The 21497-nt window shown below is 52.5% G+C and overlaps 1 protein-coding gene across 5 annotated transcripts in view; it reads right to left on the bottom strand.

The window, feature by feature from the left end:
• Positions 1 to 3890: 3890 nt before the first annotated feature.
• Positions 3891 to 21497, bottom strand: part of LOC129706041 (RAS guanyl-releasing protein 2-like) — a 49205-nt gene continuing 31598 nt past the window's right edge. For 4 of the 5 annotated variants that reach the window (XM_055649990.1, XM_055649991.1, XM_055649989.1 and 1 more), the window contains exons 3-13: positions 14091 to 14264; positions 13445 to 13561; positions 12319 to 12594; positions 11778 to 11858; positions 11334 to 11444; positions 10950 to 11065; positions 10474 to 10615; positions 9870 to 9906; positions 9073 to 9228; positions 7011 to 7082; positions 3891 to 5529 (exon numbers count right to left, since the gene is read on the bottom strand). In XM_055649990.1, the coding sequence (XP_055505965.1) occupies positions 7027 to 7082; positions 9073 to 9228; positions 9870 to 9906; positions 10474 to 10615; positions 10950 to 11065; positions 11334 to 11444; positions 11778 to 11858; positions 12319 to 12594; positions 13445 to 13561; positions 14091 to 14264 (1266 nt within the window). In that variant the 3' untranslated portion in view covers positions 3891 to 5529; positions 7011 to 7026. The remainder of the gene's footprint in view (positions 5530 to 7010; positions 7083 to 9072; positions 9229 to 9869; positions 9907 to 10473; positions 10616 to 10949; positions 11066 to 11333; positions 11445 to 11777; positions 11859 to 12318; positions 12595 to 13444; positions 13562 to 14090; positions 14265 to 21497) is intronic. The other variant, XM_055649993.1, reaches the window with a different exon arrangement.

Genomic DNA, 21497 nt, shown 5'->3' on the forward strand with positions numbered 1-21497 from the left:
GCCTGCCCCCCCCCCCTCCCCCCCCCCCTCTGCCCCCCCCTCACCCACCCCATGCCCGTGTGTTCTGTTTACGCTCTGTGTTCATGTGATAGGAGCAGATTCAGACCATTCGGCCCATCAAGTCTACTCCGCCATTCAATCATGGCTGATCTATCTCTCCCTCCTAACACCATTCTCCTGCCTTCTCCCCATAACCCCTGACACCCGCACTAATCAACAATCTATCTATCTCTGCCTTAAATATATCCGCTGACTTGTGGCCTCCACCGCCGTCTGTGGCAACGAATCCCACAGATTCACCACCCTCTGGCTAAAGAAATCCCTCCTCATCTCCTTCCTAAAGGAACGCCCTTTAATTCTGAGGCTGTGCCCTCTGGTCCTAGACTCTCCCACTAGTGGAAACATCCTCTCCACATCCACTCTATCCGGGCCTTTCACTATTCTGTACATTTCAGTAAGGTCCCCCCTCATCCTTCTAAACTCCAGCGAGTACAGGCCCAGTGCCGTCAAACACTCATCATGTTAACCCACTGATTCCTGGGATCATTCTCGTAAATCTCCTTGGATCCTTTTTGTATTCTAGCTCCTCTCTACTTCCCCACAATGTCCTCGGATATATCCGATCCGGCTCGAGATGGTTCTACCTTCATACGCGATAGTACCTACAGTACTTCTTTGACTGTAACACTGTCAGCTCTCAAGACACTTCCATTGACTGCCCCAAGTTCATCCGTCTATGGTAAAATCTTGTCCATCTCCTGTGGCTCCACAGAGGTGAGCGCTTTGATCCCTTAGAGGTCCCACTCTCGAGGGGATCTATCTATCGCAGGCGCTGCCTCAAAAAGGCTGCCAGCACCATCAAGGACCCACACCATCCTGGCCACACACTCATCTCTCTGCAGCCTTCAGGTAGAAGGTACAGGAGCCTGAAATCTGCAATGACAGGTTCAGGAATATCTACTTCCCCACAGCTATCAGGCTATTAAACTCAACCTCAAACAAACTCTGAACTATAACAGCCTATTGCACTTTATCTGTGTAGTTATATGTGTATATATATATATTGTATGGTATATGGTCAACTGATCTGATCTGTATTTATGCCTAAAATACTCTGTTGTGCTGCAGCAAGCAAGAATTTCATTGTCCCATCTGTGACACATGACAATAAACTCCCTTGACTTGACTCTCTCTGGCTAACCTTTATACAATCTCTTGAGATTGTCCTTTGTACATCTGCCAAAGCTATAGAGCAATATGCGATCTCCTTATTTCTTGTTTTAGCTAGCACATTAGTTCCCAAAACTCCTCCAGGGATGCACCTGATCCCAGCTGTCCTAACTCTTACTCTTGGCCAAAGCCTCAATTTCCCTCGTCAGCCCAGCTTGCTTTACCCCTCACTCTAACAAGGACATGTATGTCCTGAACTCTTGTCAGCACTTTTAAAAACATCCCACTTCCCTGATATTCCTTTTCCTTCCAACAACCTGCTCCGGTCAACGAGTGAGTTCCTGTCTCATCCCCTCAAAGTTGGCCTTGGGGGTGGGAGGTTGCAACCTTCACGTGGTCCGCCCTGTTTCAACGAATACAATCAATCTGGCGTGCACAATCGAATAGAACAAGTTGTCCTACAACTTTAGGCTGTGCACGCCATACACAAGAAAGTTGGCCTTGCCCCAATTTAGAATTTGAACACATGGGCCCTGACCAGAACTATCTTAAACCTAATCAAACAGTGGTTATTGCTCCATGAACACTTTATACACTTGCCCTTCCCAATGTCCCTAGACAACATCAAGTTTTAGAGTTTTAGTTTAGAGATACAGTGGGGAAACAGGCCCTTTGGCCCATTGAGTCCGTGCCGACCAGCGATCCCCGTACATTAACACTATCTCACACCCACAAGGACAAGTTATACATTTACACCAAACCAATTAACCTGTACATCTTTGGAGTGTGGGAGGAAACCGGAGATCTCACGCAGGTCACGGGAGAACGTACAAACTCCACTGTACAGACAGCATGGTCCCGTAGTCAGGATCGAGGCAGCAACTCTACCGCTGTGCCACCGTGACCAGTCTCTCACATGTGACGCTCTGACTGCTGGAGAAAACTCTCCTGAACACATTCGACAATTTTCACCCCATCTACAACATTCACACTGTGACATTCCCAGTCAATATTGGGATCCCCATCTACAACATTCACACGATGACATTCCCAGTGACATTCCAACATTGGGATCCCCATCTACAACATTCACACGATGACATTCCTAGTCAATATCGGGATCCCCATCTACAACAACCATTCACCTGCAATCTCCCGGCATATCTGCTCTAATTCCCGTTGACTATACGGGGGTCTGTAGTACACCCCCAACAAGGTGATCATCCCTTTCTTGTTCCTCAGCTCCACACATAGAGCCTCTCTAGACAAACCGTCTGTAATGTTACCTCTGAACACAGCCGTGACATCCTCCTTAACCAACAATGTAACCCCCACCCCACTCCTTTTCCCTCACCCTGTCTCTCCTGAAGCTGCTGTACCCCAGAACATTGAGCTGCCAGTCTCCACTCACTGAACCAGGTACAATGTCCCTATCCATGCCCCAATGCTGCCCGACCCACTGAGTTACTCCAGCTTTTTGTGTCTGTCTCCAGTTTAAGCAGCACCTGCAGTTCTGCCTTCCTCGCTGCCCATTCTGTCCCCGATACTTCCCCTCATCAACCTCCATTCTTGAGTGTCACAGCACCGTCTCATTCCCTACCTCGAGGGACCACCTTCTCTCTTGCTGGGCATCCACGTGACGACCTCTCTCTACGTCCTGTCCAAGAGAGTCTGTGTCCAGGATGGTCCTGAGGTCAACCAGCTGCTGCTCGTTCCCTAACGTGGGCTTTAAGGAGCTGCACCTGGACACACGGGTGTGGTGGTCATCAGGTACCTGCAGTTCTGCCCCCACTACCTCGCCCCCCCTCCCCTCCCTCTCCCCCCCCCTCTCTCTCTCCCTTTCTCTCCCTCTCCCTCCCTCCCTCTCTCGCCCCCTCCCTCCCTCTAGACCTGTGGTGGGGCCCACACACGGCACAGAACATCAACACCAGGCTCGAGTTTGTTGAATAATTTATTAAAAACTAATAATTTATTAAAAGGAGGATAGGGAGAGGTAGAGAGAGAGGGAGGGGAAGAGAGAGAGAGAAGGTCACCAAGGCCATTCCTCAGTCTCCGTCGTTTCCCTGCTGTTCCGCAGGTCACGGGGAGTTTCTCCCTCCTCCGATTGGTCCGAGTTCTTGTCCTCCAGGTACTGGTAACGTTTGACCTTGTGTCAGGGATCATAGGTCAATCCTGAGCCGGTCCATCTTCCCTCAGATACGGGGCCCAAAATTGTTCACAGTATTCCAGATGTTGCCTGACCAGCGCCTTGTAGAGTGACCATTACACCCCACACTGTAGTGACCATTACACCCACTGTAGTGACCATTACACCCCACACTATAGAGGTTCACATGGGGGATGTGGGGGAGGGGGATGGGGGGGAGGGGGATGTGGGGGAGGGGGATGTGGGGAACAGGGAGGTGGAGGGCGGTCTCTGGACGTCTTCATGAGACTGTGACTGGAACAGCGATCAGATGGACAAGACTGGACAGACCTTCATCTCACAGCAAAGAAATCTGTCCCTTTGGCCACTGCGGCCACACGCTGGTCACTGATCTCTGAATCCAGACTGTTTCTGCAGAGGCGAGGGTTTGAATCCCACCACTGCCCAGTGTGTGTGGGTCAGCCACACCACTGGTCACTGCAGAGACTGAGCCTGGATCCAGAGACCAGTGTGTGGCCGCAGTGACCAGTGTGTGGGTGCAGTGACCAGTGGCCAGAGAGATGTGACTGACCCACACACACACAAGGCCGTTGGTCAGGTGGGATTCAAAGCCTGGATCCAGCGGGTCAGTGTCCAGTGTGCAAGGAAAATGGACAAGGGAGAGCCAGTGGATGTAGTGTACCTGGATTTTCAGAAAGCATTTGATAAGGTCCCACATAACAGATTAGTGGGCAAAATTAGGGCACTTGGTATTGGGGGTAGAGTGCTGACATGGATAGAGAAGTGATTGGCAGACAGGAAACAAAGAGTAGGGATTAACGGGTCCCTTTCAGAATAGCAGGCAGTGACTAGTGGGGTACCGCAAGGCTCGGTGCTATTTACAATATACATCAATGAAGAGATTCAAAGTAACATTAGCAAATTTGCAGATGACACAAAGCTGGGTGGCAGTGTGAACTGTGAAGATGATGCTATGAGAATGCAGGGTGACTTGGACAGGTTGGGTGTGTGGGCAGATGCATGGCAGATGAAGTTTAATGTGGATAAATGCTGCAAAGAATGCAAAAGGTTCGACTAGACCCCGAGTGAGCTGGGATACAACACCTGATGCAGGACCCCCGACACGGACGGCCCGACCACCAGCTACGGGAGTTAAGATCGTCCCATCAACAGAAGACTCGAGGCCCCAGACCACGGGAGACCAAAGAAGGGCAGAGTTTGTGTTCTGTAGCTTTTTATTGGTATGAAGTACATGGTAAATGAAATTCCTCGTGTTGCAAAACATACTTTTTTTGCAACACGAGCCACCCCATGCTTGAATCATGAGTAAATACACAGTGCTGGAGGAACTTGGTGGGTTTGACAACCCCTGAAGAAATGGACAGATTGTAGCTGCACTAAACGTGGTGAATAAAGGTGAGATGTCAGGCCGGTTCAAAGAGTCGTTTATTCGGTTAGGTTAGGTTGGTGCGCTAACTATATTATGTTGCTGCTGTAGCTGAGTAAGGTTGTTCTCTCGGGTAAAGCTACCTGTTGACTCCTCAAGGTCTCGAGGTGAGATGATCTTAAGTACCAGGACACTCCCTCTAGCCCATGACGTCATGTGCCCGCCCTTGTATCTCCTGACGAGGGTTTGAGCCTGAGTGGCCCGTGTTTAAGCTGATGCCGGAGGAAGGAATATCATGGTCGAGGGCGGCTCCTGCATGTGGGTTGGGGACACCCCGGGCGTGAGTCGGGACGGAGGACTCCACGGGCGCAGTGATGCTCTGCGTAGGAACCGAAACACTCGCATCTCCTCGACCAGCGAAGGGAGAGAGTCCTGTGTAACACGGCCCCCAGCAACAATGAGGGGGGAAAAACTAAATAAAATAAACAAACCAATTCCTGAACCGGGCGTGGAAGCATGAACCGTAACAAGACAAATTACAGTGCAATCAGTGTCCAGTGTTTCTAGTTTCTAGCAAAGATTATAGAGGAGCTCCTGTATAATCTTTGCTCACTACTGGGCACATCAGTGAAGTCCTTGTGATGACTGTGAGACTTTGCCCGCTTGTATTTGGTGTAGCAGATAAAATCATGGGTTTAAATACAACCCAGTCTGATATCATCACATTTACATCAGTTTTGGCCCATAGGAGAATCTTGCTGGTCTGTAAATCTTCCACTCCTCCATCTGCTGCTGCTTGGCTGGAAGACGTGATGGGTTTTTAAGGCTATAAAAGATCAAATTCACAATGAGGGGGTTTGTGAAAAAGCTTTACACCTCTCAGCTAGAGCGAGCCTAAACTACAGAAAGCAGAAACCATGAGGCAGGATCTGAACAAGGTTGAAATATGAAGGAGGGGTTTGAGAGACTGGGTCTCCTAACAAGGTCTCTGCACTCAGGCATCACCGGCTAGACACAGTATGAGGCTCCTTCTCTCACTAACATGGTCAGAACAGTGAGGTTCCCTCAGTGTAGAGAGGGTCCCATCACACACTTATCCCAGGGTCAGATACAGAGACATGTAATGTTGTCCAGAGCCAGCACCATCTCCAGGGAGATCCCATTATCCCACCCACAGGTCGACAACACTCACTCATTTCTCAGTACATTTAGGAGTTTGTGCCAAAGGCCAGGCAGAGATTTCCTCTTCTAGATCCTAATCCTACACCTTCCTCACATTCACCCAGAATGGAACACCTCAAACCTCTGTCTCCCCCACTGATCTCATACTTTGTTTCCTTGTCAATAACTCCACCAATATTTGTGTCAGACACTAATACTACATTTAATCATAGAGAGGTCAAATGGATTGGCTCTGTATACTTTGAACCTGTATACCAGAACAAGGGGTGATCATATTGAAACACATAAAAGGCACCAAAGACAATGATTGGGTCCAAGTTGAAATGTTTTCATCAGTGGAAGAGTTTCCAACAAAGGGGTTTCGACCCAATGGAGGGGTCATTTAAAAATGAGGTGCAATGATTTCCTGGAATCCTTTGTCCCAGAACGTTGTGAAACCCAGAAAATCAGTAATATGTGAACGTGGATATTGTGGATCGGGTGATTGTAGGATATGGGGAACCAGCTTGGAAGATGAAGTAAGACCTCCACACATCAGCCACGATCATATTGAATGGCGAATGGTGCAGGCTCGAAGGGCCGAATGGCCTCTACTCCTGTACCTATTGTCTATCTTTCTATGATCTTTGGGAACTCAATGCAGAGCAGGGGGGTGGGGGGGGAGGGTAGGTCATCGACCTGTTCTTGGACCAGATCAGGGTGGTCAGTCTTGGGTCAGGACAGTGGCAATTGCCCCTCCCCCACTCCCTCCGGAGTTTGTCCCTGAGTTGCAGTTTCACACGGGAAACTCAGTTCTATCTGTTATGGAGATATCAGGAACATTTGGTTTTGTTTTGAGTCTTACTATGGTTTAGACTGGCACTCCCTCTGCATTGTCCCCAATAATACATTGTCATGCCAAGTTATTGTGTTCAATTCATCGTTTGGCCGCATGTTGAGAGGTTCAGTGAAAGAATTTGTGGAAGTGCAGTCTTTTACAAATGTGTAAACGAGGCCCAGTAAAGTGAGAACAGGTTGGACTGTGAATGACTCTATTGTAATCATGTATTGTAGGCTGGTGGGCACACAACACAAGCTTTACACTGTACCTTCTTTACGTGACGGGAAACTGAACGAAACACTTACCAAATGGTGGGCGTTGTTACAGATGGATGTCCTGCACTTCATCCTCCAGACTTTCCAACTCTTCCTTCAGTACTGCAACACAGTTGAACATTGTAAGATATCTTCCCTCATTCCAGCTCTGTTCAAATCTCCTATCTGTGGTTCCTCGTTGGGGCATCGCATGGTCAAGAAAGCTTTTGGTACATTAACCTTCAGCAGCCAGTGTGTCGAGTACAGGAGTTGAGATATTATGTTACTGTTCTACAAGATCACATTTGGAGAATTGTGTTCAGTTTATGTTAATATAGAAACAGTGCAATGAAGATTCATCTGGAAAGTTGCCAGGACTCAAGGGCCTGAGTGATAGGAAGAGGCTGGGCAGGCTGGAACTTTATTCCTCTCAGCCCAGGAATTTGAGAGCTAATTTTATAGAGATGCACAAGATGTTGAGGGGAATAGATCGGGTAAATATACAGTCTTTTACCCAGAGTATGGAAATCAAGAATCAGAGGATGTGTAAGAAAGAACTGCAGATGCTGGTTAAAATCGAAGGTAGACACAAAATGCTGGAGTAACTCAGCGGGGCAGCATCTCTGGAGAGAAGGAATGGTCGAGGTCCTTCTTCAGACTGATGTGGGTGGAGACAGTAGGATTGGTGGGAGAACTGGGGAGGGGATGGAGAGAGAAAGCAAGAGTTATCTGAAGTTAGAGAAGTCACCTTTCATATCACTGGGGGTGTAAACTACCCAAGTGAAATATGAGATGCTGATCAGAGGGACCTTGGTTTCAGTTGAGGTGGAAAAGATTTAATAGGAACCAGAGAGGCAGTTTCTTCCTCAATATCTTCCATATGATAGGGTCACCAAAGCTGAATACAATACTCTGTGTGGCCTCACCAATATCTTGTACACCTGTAAAATGACCTCCCAACTTATATTCTCAATACTCTGACTGAAGAAGCTTTCTTGACCACCCTATATGCTTGTGATATCTTTGCTCCCTCCTTAGTTTGACCATGTATATATTGTTAGAAGAAACCATCTTGGATGCTCCAATTCTAGATGGAATTCCGTTCCATCTAAGCCCATTGTCCTGAGCATGTCCTAGTCATTTAGAAACATAGAAAATAGGTGCAGGAGTAGGCCATTTGGCCCTTCAAACCAGCACCGCCATTCAATGTGACCATGGCTGATCATCCAGAATCAGTACCCCATATCCCTTGGAGCTAAATCTAACTCTCAAATCCATCCAGTGAATTGGCCTCCACTGCCTTGTGTGGCAGAGAATCCCACAGATTCACAATTCTCTGGGTGAAAAAGTATTTCCTCATTTTGCATTTTTCCATAACATATCCACTGGCTGTTGGAGTTATTTTATTGATTTCAGATGTCCCACCCCTGCAGTTTTCGTGTAGAGGTCGGTCTCCGTGTTCCACAGATGCATACAGGCCACTCACCTGTACACACATGACACTCACCTGTACACACATGACACTCACCTGTACACACATGACACACACCTGTACACACACACACCTGTACACACAGGACACACACCTGTACACACACACCTGTACACACACACGACACACACCTGTACACACACACCTGTACACACACACCTGTACACACATGACTCACCTGTACACACACACCTGTACACACACACCTGTACACACATGACATTCACCTGTACACACACACCTGTACACACACACCTGTACACACAGGACACATACCTGTACACACATGACACTCACATGTACACACACACCTGTACACACACACACACACCTGTACACACAGGACACTCACTTGTACACACAGGACACACACCTGTACACACATGATACACCTGTACACACACACCTGTACACACAGGACACTCACCTGTACACACATGACACTCACCTGTACACACACACCTGTACACACAGGACACTCACCTGTACACAGGACACTCACCTGTACACACAGGACACACACCTGTACACACATGGCACTCACCTGTACACACAGGACACACACCTGTACACACACACCTGTACACACAGGACACACACCTGTACACACATGACACACACCTGTACACATGGAGTCAGGAGCTGCGTGTGTGATGTGGAAACTGAATGACCGCTTCAGGGTGTGAGCTGGACTGTCAAAGCTAATACTCTTGGTACGTTTACGACACTCCATCACCAGCAGGGTCTTGCATTGTTTGTGGCAGCTGATCCCACAGGCTGTGAACACAACATGGCCATCAGTACTCAGCTGGCCAGAGTCCCAGGGCTAACAGTGGGGCAATGAGAGGCAGGAGCTGTTTACCCGGGGATGTCAGGTTAGAGACAGTTTAAAGGATGGACAGAGAGTGAACTCTTAGAAACAGAAAAATAGATGCAGGAGGAGGCCATTCGGCCCTTCGAGCCAACACCGTCATTCAATATGATCATGGCTGATCATTTAAAATCAGTACCCCGTTACCTGCTTACTCCCCCAGATTCCTTTAGGCCTGAGAGCTACTAAATCTCTTCTGAATGTCGGGAGGGGGGGGGGGGGGGGGGGGCAGAGTCTGGGACTGGGGAGGGGGCTGTAGGAGAGGGAGGGGAGGGGAGGAGACGTGACGTTAGTTACTCAATGGGAATCAAGAACTGTGGGAGAGGGGGAAGAGAGATCTCACCATTACCTCACTGAGGGAAGGGCATGTATACAGACACAAAATGCTGGAGTAACTCAGCTGGACAGGCAGTGTCTCTGGAGAGAAGGAATGGGTGACGTTTCGGGTCGAGACCCTTCTTCAGACTGTAGAGTGGGAGAGCAGGAGAAATGACAGAGGGAAACAGAGTGAGAGGATGTGGTTGGAGAGAGCCTGTTCCTCACTCACCTTTACACTTGTAGCCTTGTTTGTACAAGCCCCAGATCTGTGGGAGGAGAGGAGAGCAGAGCGGTCAGTGTGAAGTGAGGCCACGTGGTGGTCAATGGTGGGCTCAACACAGCAGGTCCAGGGCCATGGTGGAGAGGGGGTGGGGTCTCTGGTGGCAATGGCAGCTCTCCCCTAGAGCCAGCCCCCTCCACTCAACCCTGCCCCCTTAACCCCCCCCCCCCACCCCCCCCCCTTAACCCTGCCCCCTTAACCCCCCACCCCCACCCCTTAACCCTGCCCCCTTAACCCCCCCCACCCCCCCCACACCCACCCCATCCCCACGCCCACACCTACCCCCCACCCCCACACTCAACCCCACCCCCCCAAACCCAAACCCCCCCCCACAACCCCCCCCACCTACCCCCACACCCTAACCCCACCCCCCCACCACAAAAACCCCCCACACCTACACCCACCCCTTAACCCTGCCCCCTCAACCCCCCCCACCCCCCACCTACCCCACACCCCCCGCCCCCCACCCCCCCACCCCCCTCGCCCCCCCACCCCCCCTCGCCCCCACAACCCCCCCCCCCCCCCCAACAGCCACTCGCCCCCCATCACATACAAAGTTCTTGCAGTGGTCACAGAAGGTGGGCTTCATGTAGGTGGTCTCCAGGAAGTTGTGAATGAATCCCATCTTGCAGTTGAGGAGTGAGTTTGCCTGCTTGAAGTAGACCAGCATCTCATCTCTGCTGATCTGACCATCGCTGGCGGCCAGAGAGAGGAGGGTCAGTGAAGCTCATTAGACAAACCAGCCAGTGTTCCAGGTGGGGCGGGGGGTTGGGGATGGGGAGGGGGGGGAGTCAGTGGGGGGTGGGGGAGGGGGTCGAGGGTTGGAGTGGGGGGGGGGGGGGGGGGTCGAGGGTCAGGGGTCGGGGGGGGTTGGGGAGGGGGTCGAGGGTCGGGGGCGTTTGGGGAGAGGGGGTCGAGGGTTGGAGTGGGGGTGGGGGGGGGTGGGGGAGGGGGTCGAAGGGGTCAGGGGGTTGGGGAGGGGGTGTTGGGGAGAGGGAGGTGAGGGGTCAGTGGGGGGTTGGGACTCACTTGTTCTCATCCAGGACACTGAACCTGTCCAGGTAGGGGAAGTTGGAGGAGATAATGTTAAACTCTTTCTGGGAGATGTAGCCGTCGTGGTCGACATCAAAGTTCCTGAAGACGGACTGGACGAGGAGGTCAACAAGGTCAAACAATGTGGAATTAACCAAACACATCCTCCGTCTGAAACTTCCCCTCATTGTGGAGGCGTAATGTTAGCCCGTCTCTCATCCAGCTTTCTCCTCCCACCCCACCCCAACACCCCCACCCCCACCCACACACACACACACACACACACACACCCCCCACACACACACACCCACACACCCCCACCCCCAGCGCTGTATTGATGTGTCCAGAACCCGGCTCTGCTGCTTTGGGACATTTGCTCACCTCAACCATCTTGTGGATGTGTTTGTTAATTAACTCAGGATCTGTTTTTGGTTTGACAGCAGTTGCCCACTCATCCATCACCGAGAGCTTGGCTGGAGCAGGACTGGACGGCTGGGACAGAGAGACGTGCCATCAATCGCTGGAACCCCGGGACCAAAGTCAACGTCACCCTGCAAACCCCCCTCTCTCCTCGTGCCCCCCCAACATATCCCCCTCTCCTCGTGCCCCCCACGTGGCCCCCCAACATATCCCCCCTCCATGTACACCCCAACAAGTGCCCCCCCCCTCCCTCGTGCCCCCTCCATGTACACCCCCAACATGTGCCCCCCTCTCCTCGTGCCCCCCCCCCCCCAACATGTGCCCCCCCCCCCCTCCCCGTCCCTCGTGCCCCCCTCCCTCGTGGGGTTGGGGTTAGTTCAGGCAGGTTAGAGTTGGGGAACTCACTGTGGACTTGGAGGTGCGAGGTTCTCTCAACAACGACAGCTTGTAGATCTCGTCATCTGTGTGATATTGATCAAGTGAAACCTGCAGAGACAGTGCAGCCCCCATCAGACCAAAGGTTCAGCAGGTCAGTGTTGATCAATCGCTGGTGACCACTACACCCCTTGCTCCAGGTTAGACAAAGTTGATGGGGAATTACCAGCGGGGGGGGGGGGGGGGGGGGGGGGGGGGACAAACAGTGTCTTATGCCCTATGGGTGGAGGAACAAGACAAACATTCTTTCCTGCTCAACCTCTTGAATGCTTCAGGAAAAGACACACTGTATTTTTGTGCAGATTCATTGGAGATTTCCTCTCCATTCCCATTCAGTTGCCTGGACCCCAAGCTCTGGAATTCACTCCCAACACCCCCCTTCATCTTCCAGTCTGTCTCCCATCTGACCAAACATACCATCCCGACCATGGGGAAGAGATGGCTTAATGCCAACTCTCCTGTGTTAAGCTTCATGTAGATGGTTCTGGTGGGAGACATGATGTCCACTCACCGTCAGCAGGTTGACCAGGTCTTTGTTGGGCTCAACGGGTGGAGGAGTGGCCTGGACTTGACCCTGTTCATTCAGAATGGAGTAGAGCTGTTGCATCTTGACCACATTGAGCTGCCCGTCCTCCACCCTGTCAGGGAGAGCGAGGTGAACGGCCAGCAGATCCTTCAGGTGAACACCGAGGATGGGGAACTTGAAACCAGACCCTTCAGCAAAACGCTTCCGGTAATTCCCATAATTGCTACATGTGGTGACTAACTCAGTCAGCTCATCTGAAATCTGGGAACGAGACACAAACGGGTCACTAACGAGGGTGGGATTGTAGAGAGCAAAGATTGTTCACAGCAGTATCTTGATGGGTTAGTAGAGTTTAATACAGATAAGTGTAAGATGATGTGAAGACCTTCATCATGAACAACAGGGCTCTGGGGAGTGTTGTAGGGCAAAGGGAACTCAGAGCCAACCATGTCATCTCTGGGTGCCCGCTCTACCACCCACCCAATGGAGCTGGGTCAGGGCCTGGCAGACATTGACTCCAACATAGACAACAACCTCATGGCTTGAGATCTAACTATTCCTTTGGTTTATGTTTCATTCACAAGAAGAAGAAGTTCCTTGAAAGTGGATTCACATGTAGATAGCGTGGTCAAAAAACATTTGGCATATTGGCCTTCATCTGTCAGTGTAAAGAGAATAGAAGTTGAGATGTTATGTTACAGTTGTACAAGATGTTTGTGAGGTCCATTTGGACAATTATGGTCAGTTTTAGTTGTCTTGCTTTAGGGAAGATGCTGTTAAGCTGGAAAGGGTCGAGATTTACAAGGTTATTGCCAGGAGTTGGGGAAAGGTTGGGGCAGAAAGATTGAAGAACCTGAGGGGCACCTTTATTACATCGGTGGGTGTATGGAACGAGTTGCCAGAGCAAGTACTACCACAACGTTTAAACTAGTGTACTGTAGATATGACAGGTTAGATGGTGTAGGTGAGTTGGGCTGAGGGACATATTTCTGTGCAACTCTATATGAGATGTCCCTGAAGACCGTGTGGGTGGTGGATCCATCCCTCCATCCCTCCCTCCCTCCATCCCTCCCTCCATCCTTCCCTCCATCCTTCCCTCCATCCCTCCCACCTTTAGAACATCAGCACTGATGTAGTGATATGTTTCCTTCAGACGTAAGATTGCACTGTGACTCAGTCCACCAATGACTGCCATCAAGGTGTTGTAATTCTGCAGTTGCAGGAGTCTCTGTGAGGAGGAGAGGAGAAAAACTGACACTTTCCCAAACATTTCAGTTACGTGCTTTATTGTTGGTGCTTTAAATTACTATTTTAAACACACCGAGATTAAAACATGATCTCCCTTTTCCAAATTCAACCCAACCCTCCAATGAATGATACTGACTAGAATCTGACCACCCCTGGAGGCTCCGCAGTGGATGGACTGAGTTGGGACTGGCTCGATTGTCATAGAGTGATACAGTGTGGAAACAGGCCCTTCGGCCCAACTTGCCCACACCGGCCAACATGTCCCAGTCTTAGACCCATAGAGTGATACAGTGTGGAAACAGGCCCTTCAGCCCCCCCCCCCCCCCACCCCTGGATCACCCCCCCCCCCACACACACATCCCTGGATCGCCCCTCCCCCATCCACAACCCAACCCCCTCCCCTCATCCCTCTTCCAACCTCGCCACCCTATGTGAACCCCCCCCCCTCCCCCCCCCCCCCCCCCACCCACCCCTCGCTCATCCTGTGTCCCCACCCTCTCCCCACCCACCTGGGCCATATGCACGAACTTGGTGATAACCTCCGCCCTCTGCTGGGGTGTGTGCAGACCGAGAACCATCATCTGCACCCACTGTGAGATGCTGTTGAAGAGGCTGATGAACCGTTCCAGGATGGGGTTGTCCTTGGCGCAGCCGTGTTTGGCAAAGCTGTGGTAATCGCGGAACTGTGGAGGGAACGCAGAGAGTCGGTGACAACGCAGACATTGAGAACCAGATGTTAACTTCACCCACTTGACCAGCCTGAACCAACCTTCACTGTGAAGCCTCAACCTGTGGGAGCTGTGAATTCACAGGTCAAGGGTCTTCCAAAGACAACAGGCCCTTCGGCCCAACTTGCCCACACCGGCCAACATGTCCCAGCTACACTAGTCCCACCTGCCTTGGACCTGGTCCATATCCCTCCAAACCTGTCCTATCCATGTACCTGTCTAACTGTTTCTTAAACGTTGGGATAGTCCCAGACTCAACCACCTCCTCTGGCAGCTTGTTCCATACACCCACCACCCTCTGCTCTTAATCCCCCACAATGCCACCAAGACTAGTGAAAGGGTGGGTGGAACCGTTCTCTAGACACAACACTTGAATTCTGCGTTTACATTTGGGAAGAGGCGAGTATTCACCCCAAGGTGAGCCCTGAGCTTCAGACCAGAGCCCTCATCCTCCTGCGCTCCAAGGAATAGAGTCCCAGCCTGGCCCCAACCTCTCCCTGCAACAAACACCTTCCATTGACTCTACGATCTATATCAAACCCTGAGGCACACCACTAGTCACAGGCTTACGGTTAGAAAAGCAACCTTCCACCCTCTGCTTCCTTCCATAAAACCAATTTGCCATCCAGTCAGCTATCTCACCTTGGATCCCATGCGATTGAAACTTCCAGAGCAGCCGACCACACAGAACCTTGTGAAATGCGTTGCGGACATCTATGTACACAACATCTATTGCTCTGCCTTGGATGCAGTCTCCCACATACAAAACCAGGCTGACTATTCCTCAGCAGCCCTTGTCTATCTAAATGCACAAACTGTTTATCCCTCAGAATACTCTCTGGAGCAAAGGCTTTTCACTGTACATGACAATACTAAAGTAAAAGACTGATAATTGACCCTGTCTTTGTTTTTTATCCCCCCTCAGTTGTCAGTGTTGATGTCCCTCAAGTAGATTGTGACATACAATGGGACTTGAGTGCAGGGCAGGACAGGGCGGGGCAGGGCGGGGCTGGGCGGGGCAGGAGAGGGCTGGGCGGGAGAGGGCTGGGCGGGAGAGGGCTGGGCGGGAGAGGGCTGGGCGGGAGAGGGCTGGGCGGGACAGGGCAGGGGGCAGGACAGGGCAGGACAGGGCAGGACAGGGCAGGACAGGGCAGGGCAGGGCAGGGCAGGGCAGGGCAGGGCAGGGCAGGGCAGGGCTGGGCAGGGCAGGGCAGGGCAGGGCAGGGCAGGGCAGGACAGGGCAGGACAGGGCAGGACAGGGCAGACAGGGCAGGGCAGGACAGGGCAGGACAGGGCTGGGCAGGACAGGGCTGGGCTGGGCAGGACAGGGCTGGGCAGGACAGGGCTGGGCAGGACAGGGCTGGGCAGGACAGGGCTGGGCAGGACAGGGCTGGGCAGGACAGGGCTGGGCAGGACAGGGCTGGGCAGGACAGGGCTGGGCAGGACAGGGCTGGGCAGGACAGGGCTGGGCAGGACAGGGCTGGGCAGGACAGGGCTGGGCAGGACAGGGCTGGGCAGGACAGGGCTGGGCAGGACAGGGCAGGGTAGGACAGGGCAGGGCAGGGGGCAGGGTTGTGGTGGGCAGGGCAGGGTTGTGGTGGGCAGGGCAGGGTTGTGGTGGGCAGGGCAGGGTTGTGGTGGGCAGGGGCAGGGTTGTGGTGGGCAGGGCAGGGTTGTGGTGGGCAGGGCAGGGTTGTGGTGGGCAGGGCAGGGTTGTGGTGGGCAGGGCAGGGTTGTGGTGGGCAGGGCAGGGTTGGGGCAGGGCTGGGGTGGGCAGGGCAGGGCTGGGGTGGGCAGGGCAGGGGTGGGGTGGGCAGGGCAGGGGTGGGCAGGGCAGGGCAGGGCTGGGGTGGGCAGGGCAGGGTTGGGTGGGGCAGGACAGGGCAGGGCAGGGTTTTGGGCAGGACAGGGCAGGGTTGGGCAGGGCAGGGTTGGGCAGGGCCGGGTTGGGCAGGGTTGGGGTGGGGCAGGGCAGGGTTGGGCAGGGCAGGGTTGGGCAGGGCAGGGCAGGGCAGGGCAGGGCAGGGCAGGGGGGCAGGGCAGGGTTGGGCAGGACAGGACAGGACAGGGTTGGGCAGGGCAGGGTTGGGCAGGGCAGGGCACGGCAGGGTTGGGCAGGGTTGGGCAGGGCTGGGTTGCGCAGGGCAGGGTTGGGCAGGGCAGGGCTGGGTTGGGCAGGGCAGGACAGGGTTGGGCAGGGCAGGACAGGGTTGGGCAGGGCAGGACAGGGTTGGGCAGGGCAGGACAGGGTTGGGCAGGGCAGGACAGGGTGGGCAGGGCAGGGCTGGGCAGGGCTGGGTTGCGCAGGGCTGGGTTGGGCAGGACAGGACTGGGCAGGACAGGGTTGGGCAGGACAGGGCTGGGTTGCGCAGGGCAGGGCTGGGCAGGGTTGGGCAGGGTTGGGCAGGGCAGGGCACGGTTGCGCAGGGCAGGGTTGGGCAGGACAGGACAGGGTTGGGCAGACAGGACAGGGTTGGGCAGGGCAGGGCAGGGCAGGGCAGGATTCTCTCCAGCTGACAAGGCTCTCCACAATCAGCAAGTACATTTGTACAGAGAGCTTGTCATGCTGCAGGAAGCGTGACAAACCATGTAGCCACAGTAAGTGGCAATGTGCTCTTGACCTGATACTGCTATATCTGCTTTTGGAACGACAACAGAAAACGATGTTTGTGAACAAGACAATGTCAATGGTTCAAGAGAGAGAGAGAGAGAGGGGGGGATGGGGGAGGGGGTGAGGGTGGGAGGAGGGAATGAGGGTGGGGGAGGGGTTGGGATGAGGGGGGTGAGGGTGGGAGGAGGGAATGAGGGTGGGGGAGGGGTGAGGGTGGGGAGGAGGGAATGAGGGTGGGGAGGAGGGAATGAGGGTGGGGAGGAGGGAATGAGGGTGGGAGGAGGGAATGAGGGTGGGGGAGGGATTGGGATGATGAGGGGGATGGGGGAGGGGTGGGGGTGGGACATGGAATGGGGTGAAATGATGGGGCCTTCAACTACAAGTTGAGGGTGAGCCCTGGGACTGAGCTGAGGGTGACTCCTGTCTGAGCCCCTGAGTCACTTTGTGACATGATCGATCAGATGAGAGGAAGTTGTGTGTTTGTCACATTGAGCTGAGGCTTAGATTTTACTTCGGAGTCACGTGAGTGACTACGTGAAGAACCCACCCAGTGCGCAGGCGCGGCATTACGTCAGCAGCGCAACAGCGGCAGCAGCTGGAGCCAGGCTCTCCAGCGGCAGCATAAAGACAAGACCTCAGGTAAGTGAGTCTTTTGTGTTACAGAGTCGCTAAACGGACGAAAAAGCCATGGCTAGCCGTAAGCGACCAACAAGGAGGACTGCCTGCCCAACTCCACCCGAGGAGGGGTCAATATCTGGGCGGCAGCCACCAGCGGCTGAGGAGCTGTTTGGACGCTCCCGCACACCCGACGCCGAGCCGCTCCCTGTGCCGCCGATTGCGACGCCCCGCACAGGGAGAAAAGCAACCCGTAAAACAGACCGGCCGGTGGCCTCCGACTCGTCGGAGGAACGGGAACACTCTCCACCGGCGAAACGGGGAGACGGCCGCTTAAGCTGCATGAGGCAGCTGCTCGAGCAGATGCTCGACGAGGAGATGCAGGCAAGGCATCTCCAAGGAGGACGGGCTATGGCCTCCTCCAAACCATCGCCACACCCTTCTGTTCCCTCCTTGTTTGAGGTCAGTAAGGGAGGCCAGGACTGGGCTGGTCTATCACAAGGGCAGGCGGACGACAGCGCAAGCATGCCAGGCGAGCTGGAGGAAGAAGAGCTACTGGGTGTAGTCAGCAGGTATGCGGCGCCCCCGAGGACCGGAATGATACTACCACCAAGAATGGCGGCCAGTATCAACAGGCTCTCTAATAAGCCATTGCAAGAAAAGGTCATTCAGGAGGCCCTCGACACTTACACAGCGCCGGAAAACTGCGAGGCGCTGCGGGTAAAAAACCGTAAACGGCCAAATATGGAACCAGCTGGGGCAGCACATCAGGACGCAAGAGCTGAAAATGCAGCGTATCCTGAAGCTCCACACTGCAGCCATTACCGCCTTTGCTCGGTCCACCGGGAACGCAGAGCTCTCTACACCCCAGCAGGATGTGCTGGCACTAATGTGTAACACACAATACGAGCTCAATAACCTAAGGCGTGAAAACATCAGGCCTGCCCTCAACCCCAAATACGCGGGCCTCTGCAAAGCTCCGGCGCCAGAGAAGGAGGCGCTACTATTCGGGGCCGACTTGACAAAAAGGCTCAAGGAACTGGAAGAGGCGGCCAAACCTGTAGGCCTCATGAGGGCAGCGCCAGGACCGAGCAGGGTGAAGACACCCAGTTGGCAGCACGCCTCGGCATCCACCAGCAGGTACCGAGCTGGTGAAAGCCTGGTGACCGCCTCTCACTACCCCCAGAGCTCTTTTTTAGAGCGGGGCCCAGGGCGGAGCCGTGGGAAGATACGCCGCCCCACCACAGCACCAACAAGGACACCCTCGGGCCAAACCCATCGCAAACGCTCCCAGAAATAAACATGGAGGTAGGTGGGTCTGGTTCCTGTCGACATACGCAGACAAAGGGTGTTGTATTAACAGGAGGGCGTTTAAGGTTCTTCAAACATGTTTGGTGCTCCTTTACTAGCAACAAGTTTATACTCAACAGTATCAGTGGATACAAAATTGAATTTAAATCAGGCATAGAACCGCCAGTTCAGCACATACCCCAAAGGGTATTCCTCCCCTCAGAATCAGAAAAGTTGGAAGGACAAGCTGAACTAGATAGGCTCGTGTCCAAGGGCATCATAGAGAGGGCCAGACACGAGCCATTGGAATTTGTATCGAATATATTTATCAAAACTAAAAAAGATGGTGGATGTCGTATTATCATTGATTTGACATCACTAAATCAGTCTGTTGAGTATCAACATTTCAAAATGGAGACATTTGTTACTGCCAGACAACTGATCTCCAAGGGATACTTCATGGCAAGCATAGACATCAAGGATGCTTACTATTTAGTACCCATACATAAGGATCATTTCAGATATCTGAAATTTATCTGGATGGGGCAACTATGGCAGTATAGAGCATTACCCAATGGTTTAACGACAGCTCCCAGATTATTTACTAAAATTCTCAAAGTGGCCATGAAAAAATTAAGAGAACAGAAACATTTAGTCATGGCCTATCTGGACGATGTTCTCATATTGGGGAGAACAAGGGAACTAGCTGTCGCAGGAGTTTTAGCTACTAAACAACTCCTTGAAACATTGGGATTTGTTCTACACCCAGATAAATCAATATTGAAGCCAACAACTAACATGGATTACCTAGGCTTCACTATTGACACTATCCGTATGACTGTCACTCTGCCAAGAGACAAAAAGGCTACATTAACAGAAGCCTGTAACAACTTAATCGCAAAACCGCAACCAAGGATACGGCATGTGGCCAGAGTCATTGGTAGTATAGTAGCAGCATTCCCAGCTGCACAATATGGGCCCTTGCATTATCAAAATCTGCAAAGAGCAAGGACACATGCACTACGTCTAAGTAGGGGGCATTATGACCGAACCATGGATTTACCCGCTGAAGCCAAATCAGAACTTCAGTGGTGGGTGGATAACATTTGGCACAGTTACAGTCCTATCGCCGTCACCAATCCTAACATAGCCATTACAACGGATGCCAGTGCTTTAGGCTGGGGAGCTACTAACTCTATATCCAGCACAGGTGGCAGATGGACTAATTCAGAGGCATCGCTACTACAATCACTTGGCATAAATTATTTGGAGATGCTGGCCGCCTTTTATGGGCTAAAAGCATATGCATCCGATATGCGGCATGTGCATGTCAGGTTAATGATTGATAACACAACGGCGGTGTCTTACATCCAGCACATGGGTGGCATTAAATCAGTATCATGCGACAAATTGACTACTATAATCTGGCAATGGTGTGTCGAGAGACATATTTGGCTATCAGCTGCCTATTTACCAGGCAAGCTAAACACAGTGGCGGACACCAGGTCACGAAAATTCAATGACAACATCGAATGGATGTTAGACCCCAAAATATTTTGCTAGAATTGTTAAGCAATACGGTACGCCAGATATAGATTTGTTTGCGTCTAGATTAAATCACCAGCTACCCATGTATGTGGCTTGGGAACCAGACCCAGAGGCAGCAGCGGTAGATGCCTTCACGCTGGATTGGGGAAATTTCTTTTTCTATGCTTTCCCTCCCTTCTGCCTCATCAGCCGGGTACTCCAGAAAATAAAAGCAGACTCAGCTTCAGGTATTCTGGTTGTACCCGACTGGCCTACCCAACCATGGTTCCCAGTCTTCCACGACATGGTGGTAGAGTCACCTATGGTTTTTCACAGCCACCCACAACTATTGACTCACCCGGTATCCGGCATAAGCCATCCATGCCATCAAAAATTGAAACTCCTGGTTTCCAGGTTCTGAACAGGCCTTACCAGGGATTGGGGTTATCAGAACGAACAATCACCACCATGTCGGCATCCCTGCGAGTCTCTACCAAGAAGCAGTACTTGACCTACATCAGAAAATGGGAGCAGTACTGCTTGGATGCAGGGACATCATACAAGACAGCCTCGATCACGGACGTGCTGGAGTTCCTGGGCCACTTGCACCATGACCAAAAGATGAGCTACAGTGCCATCAATGCAGCACGGAGCGCCCTGTCCGCTTACCTTATGCCTTCAGGACATCACAGCATTGGATCCCACCCTCTGGTTATAAAACTCCTCAAAGGGATTTATAATACTAAACCCCCTACACCCAGATACACCCATGTATGGGATGTAAGTGTAGTTTTGTCACACCTTAGAGGTTGGCCTCCGGTGGGATCCTTGAGTCTGGAGCAGTCCACTATCAAGACTCTCATGCTCATGGCGCTCGTCTCTGCACAAAGGGTTCAGTCGCTGCATCAACTAAGACTGGACAACATGGTGACCACCCCAGATTCCATTACATTTACCATTCCGGGGTTGGTTAAACAAAGCAGGCCAGGTATACCCAACTCTCCGTTAATCTTCCGGGCCTACCCTCCAGAACCTAGGCTGTGTGTTGTGACCCATCTATACGATTACGTAGACACAACCCAAACACTTAGAGGGAGTGAAAAAGCCTTATGGGTCAGCCATAAAAAGCCTTTTGGACGGGTTAC

This window comes from Leucoraja erinacea, chromosome 19 (assembly GCF_028641065.1).
Source record: "Leucoraja erinacea ecotype New England chromosome 19, Leri_hhj_1, whole genome shotgun sequence".
In the NCBI taxonomy this organism is placed as follows: Eukaryota; Metazoa; Chordata; class Chondrichthyes; order Rajiformes; family Rajidae; genus Leucoraja; species Leucoraja erinaceus.